Raw genomic sequence first — 3,991 nt, 5'->3', positions numbered from 1 at the left:
CCTCCTTCAGGGAACGAGGGTTACATATGTAACCGAGACGTTTTTCTGACATAGTGAATTTGCTCGGAAGCGCACCCGGTACAGCATTGCACTTGCAGTGTGAAGCACTTGGGTGTGATAAAAGAGATCAAAGACTTGTAGACAAAAACTAAAATAACATGGGTTCTTCAACAAATGTGTTTTTTTTTTTTCACATTTGCTATTAACACTATTGGTTTAGGATTAGTGTTGGTGGTACACTATTTTCAAACGCGAAATGCATTAACCTTTTAGCACTCACCGGACATTTTATTTCCGAATTGCAGTGCATTATCCAACGTAATAAAATGTTGCAACAATCATGTTTAATTGTTTCAGAGAAAATGGAACAGACTATTTAGTGCCATGAAACAGCAAAGCACATAGCTCTTTTTGCAAAAATGTACTTATGTAAATGTACTTCCTTATAGCACATCTCGTGGAAGTGTCATCTAAAAAGTGGCACGAAATGTACCTGTATTTCAAGTTTTGCAGAAATGTAGGAAGAGTCACATATTTCCAATGAGCTTGGTTAGAAATATCAACATGCATCATTCAGACTGCAGTCAAGCTTGATGCAATCCATGTGACGAGTTCCATCGGATATTTTAAGGGCAGAAGCTTTTCGGTCTGTCACTCCTGCAGGACAGAAACATTGAGAAATCCAAAGTGACGTGCTGTGGTTTGTGACCTGTCCTCGTTGCCTTTCTATCACCACCATTTTCTCAAGGACATGAAAAATAAATATACGGAGCCACTAAACACTTGACCCTGCTTTAAAACAGAAAGAGGCCCAGGGCTCCGGTAAAGCTCCCTCCTCTTTCAGGTGGAACATGCCTAGGGCAAATCCTAGCAGGAAACCCACAGTGCTGCCCCGCAGGCGATCTGTGTCCTCTGTCCTGTGAAGTCCTGTGTTCAGTATGAGGGTGACTGACAGCAGGCAGGGAGGCCCTGCCTGGACTGGGACACCCCGGGGATTGTTGTGTTCAGCATAGGAACTTATTTTGGAAGACAGACAGGTGGGGAGGTCTGGTTCTTACCTAAAAATCTTCTCTGGAGCCTGCTCCCCTGTGACAATGTCGTAGCCTCTTTCCAGGTTTGAGTAAGGCCATGGACTGTGGGATGAACACACAAAAAGGCTTTGTGAGTATAAATGCTAAGGGTTTTAGCTAAAAAAACAATAATAGTAACAGTAATGAACTAAATCAGGGGTGTCCAATCTTGCTCCTGGAGGCCCAATGCCCTGCAGAGTTTAGCTACAACTATAAATAAAGATACCTGAACCAGCTAATCAGGGTCTTCAGGATTACTCGAAACTTCAGGTGTTGCAGCTAAACTCTGCAGGAAGGTGGCCCTCCAGTTTCAGAATTGCACAACCTTGAACTAAGGTTTCACATTTTCTGAAGAGAATGTATGAGGCGCTTATCTGAAGTGGTGAAAAAGTCCATTACGATGCTAGGATGCTGCAGTATTTCTAAGGTGTTGCTAGGTGGTTACTAAAGAGAACTGGGTAGTTGTTAGATGCAAAACTAACCCCTATGATTCCACAGTGTTGCTTTCCAGTTGCCATACTTTACTATCCGATACAATCATCACATATTAGATCAAATTGGGGTTGTTCAAAAACATTGATATTTTTCAGCACAGCTTAACGTGCTTAAATGTGTCATATCCTCCGGGTTTGAGCGCAGTGACTGGACTGCATTATATTGTCGATAAGATGGTGATTAATCATAATAAACATGGCGCAATAATAAAAACAATAACATTAAAAATACAATTAAAACATTCACAAATCGAATGTGAAAAAGGCCTGTTTGCTTGAGTGAGTTAATTCCTCACAATCCCCCTGTAGTTTCTTCATGAAACCCAGTTTGGGAAACCTGGATATGATGTAATATTGTTAATAATAATGAATAGAATACATTTTCTTTCTCTTTGTATTTTTATATCCACATGGTACAAGAGTATTTTATTCAAATCAACGTACTAAACAAGCTGGGTCAAAATAAATCGAAAAATAATCTAAAGTAGTGTAATTATATTAATAATAATTCATTACATTTTTATATAGCGCTTTTCTGGGCACTCAAAGCGCTTTACATTGTGAGGGGGTATCTCCTCACTGACGAGTTCCATCGGATATTTTAAGGGCAGAAGCTTTTCGGTCTGTCACTCCTGCAGGACAGAAACATCGAGAAATCCAAAGTGACGTGCTGTGGTTTGTGACCTGTCCTCGTTGCCTTTCTATCACCACCATTTTCTCAAGGACATGAAAAATAAATATACGGAGCCACTAAACACTAGAGTTTGGCCAGTATGCCGAGGTCACACCTCTACTCTTTTCGAAAGACATCCTGGGATTTTTAATGACCATAGAGAGTCAGGACCTCGGTTTAACGTCTCATCTGAAGGACGGTGCTTTTTGTCAGTATAGTGTCACTATACTGGGGCATTAGGACCCACACCGACCACAGGGTGAGCACCCCCTGCTGGCCTCACTAACACCTCTTCCAGCAGCAACCTAGTTTTCCCAGGAGGTCTCCAATCCAGGTACTGACCAGGCTCAACCCTGCTTAGCTTCAGTGGGCAACCAGTATTGGGCTGCAGGGTGATATGGCTGCCTATTGCCTAGAATGTATAATTTAATAGATTACGTTATTAAAATTTTTACAATTTCTAAGTCATATACGCAGCACTGTCCTATGTTGTGTAAGTCTCAGTCTGGAGTCGATGTCTGGGCTGAAAGTTCGGCTGTTGTTTTATTAGCCCAACTGTTTTCTTGAGTGAGTTCATTAACATGCGCCGCAAGAGTCAGGAAGAGGAGTTACTACACTTGGCATGAGGTGAGGTGATGAATCGCATCTCTCTCTGTGTTACAGTCTTTCTCTTGCCCCTTCTCATCTCCCTCCTGTCCTGGCTTTTAGTTCGGCCTATTTGTGAGGCGTTGACAGAGTGGTTTGCAGCACTCACCCTTCATTGCGGCCCCAATCTGTGCGGACGCAGAGATGTTTATGCTCGGGGTCAGGGGCATAACCTTCCAGACAGCTGCATTCCCCTGCAGAGAGCAAAACACAGTGACAGATTATGTTCATTTATCCCTCAGGCAAATCAACCGCATGTCCACGTGGCACCCAGTGCTTTCGCACACACATGGATTCGCTCCAGACAAAAGGCTTTCAAAGTACAGTTTGTCCTATATACAGTCAAGTCAAGTGGGAAGAGTGACATGAGCGAGCTGCTTCTGTCTCTGACATCTTCACTATCTTGAAAGATATCACAGAGCTACTCAGCTCTCAGAAGGTGATGCTAGGAGGCGAGGATACGAGAATGATACAGCTCCTCTGGGAATCTCAAAATCGTGGGGTGAATCTCAAGAAAATACGTCCATGTCATATTTGAGATCAAAAGCATGACTTCAATGAATATAATGTTGTATTGTGTCATGTATGGTGTAAAAGTCACTGAGGCATTAACAATGTTCTGTACTTTAAATGTATTTAAATATCAATTAATTTAAATATTAATATCAAATGGGGAAAATATTGCCATGTATTCATGTTAAAATTACAGAGAATGGAAGCGTATTTTTGCCACAGATTGTGACTTTTTTCAAATCAATTCTGATTTTATATATCACAGTCCTGAGATTATATTTTGCAATTCAAACTTTGTTTTTCTCTCAGAATTATGAATTTATATCTCACAATTGTGAATTTATACATTGCTATTTCTTTTTGACCATTTATTTATTGATGTTCCTTCCTTCAAACAAGCTTCTATATGAGAGTGAATAAATGATGAAAGAATTTCCAATTCATTTTTTTATTAATTATTTTGTTTATCGTTTTTTTTTTTTTTGAGATTTCACTTTTTGAAAGACTGAAAAACTACTCTGTATATTTGTATGCATTCATCTCTTTTAGACATGAGCTCTATAAATGTCGATAACATAGAAAAACTTATGTATATA

The 3,991-nt window shown here is 40.2% G+C and overlaps 1 protein-coding gene across 1 annotated transcript in view; it reads right to left on the bottom strand.

Annotated features, from left to right (window-relative positions):
* The window catches only part of LOC107564425 (astrotactin-2-like), a 243,594-nt gene that overhangs the window by 77,670 nt on the left and 161,933 nt on the right, over positions 1 to 3,991 (bottom strand). Inside the window, exons 8-9 of the mRNA XM_016249517.1 lie at positions 2,992 to 3,076; positions 1,059 to 1,133 (exon numbers count right to left, since the gene is read on the bottom strand). Of these exons, the coding sequence (XP_016105003.1) occupies positions 1,059 to 1,133; positions 2,992 to 3,076 (160 nt within the window). The remainder of the gene's footprint in view (positions 1 to 1,058; positions 1,134 to 2,991; positions 3,077 to 3,991) is intronic.

This window comes from Sinocyclocheilus grahami, unplaced genomic scaffold (genome assembly GCF_001515645.1).
Source record: "Sinocyclocheilus grahami isolate Dianchi unplaced genomic scaffold, SAMN03320097.WGS_v1.1 scaffold933.1, whole genome shotgun sequence".
Classification (NCBI taxonomy): Eukaryota; Metazoa; Chordata; class Actinopteri; order Cypriniformes; family Cyprinidae; genus Sinocyclocheilus; species Sinocyclocheilus grahami.
The sequence above is the reverse complement of the archived record's forward strand: the minus strand, read 5'-3'. Positions and strand labels throughout refer to the sequence as shown.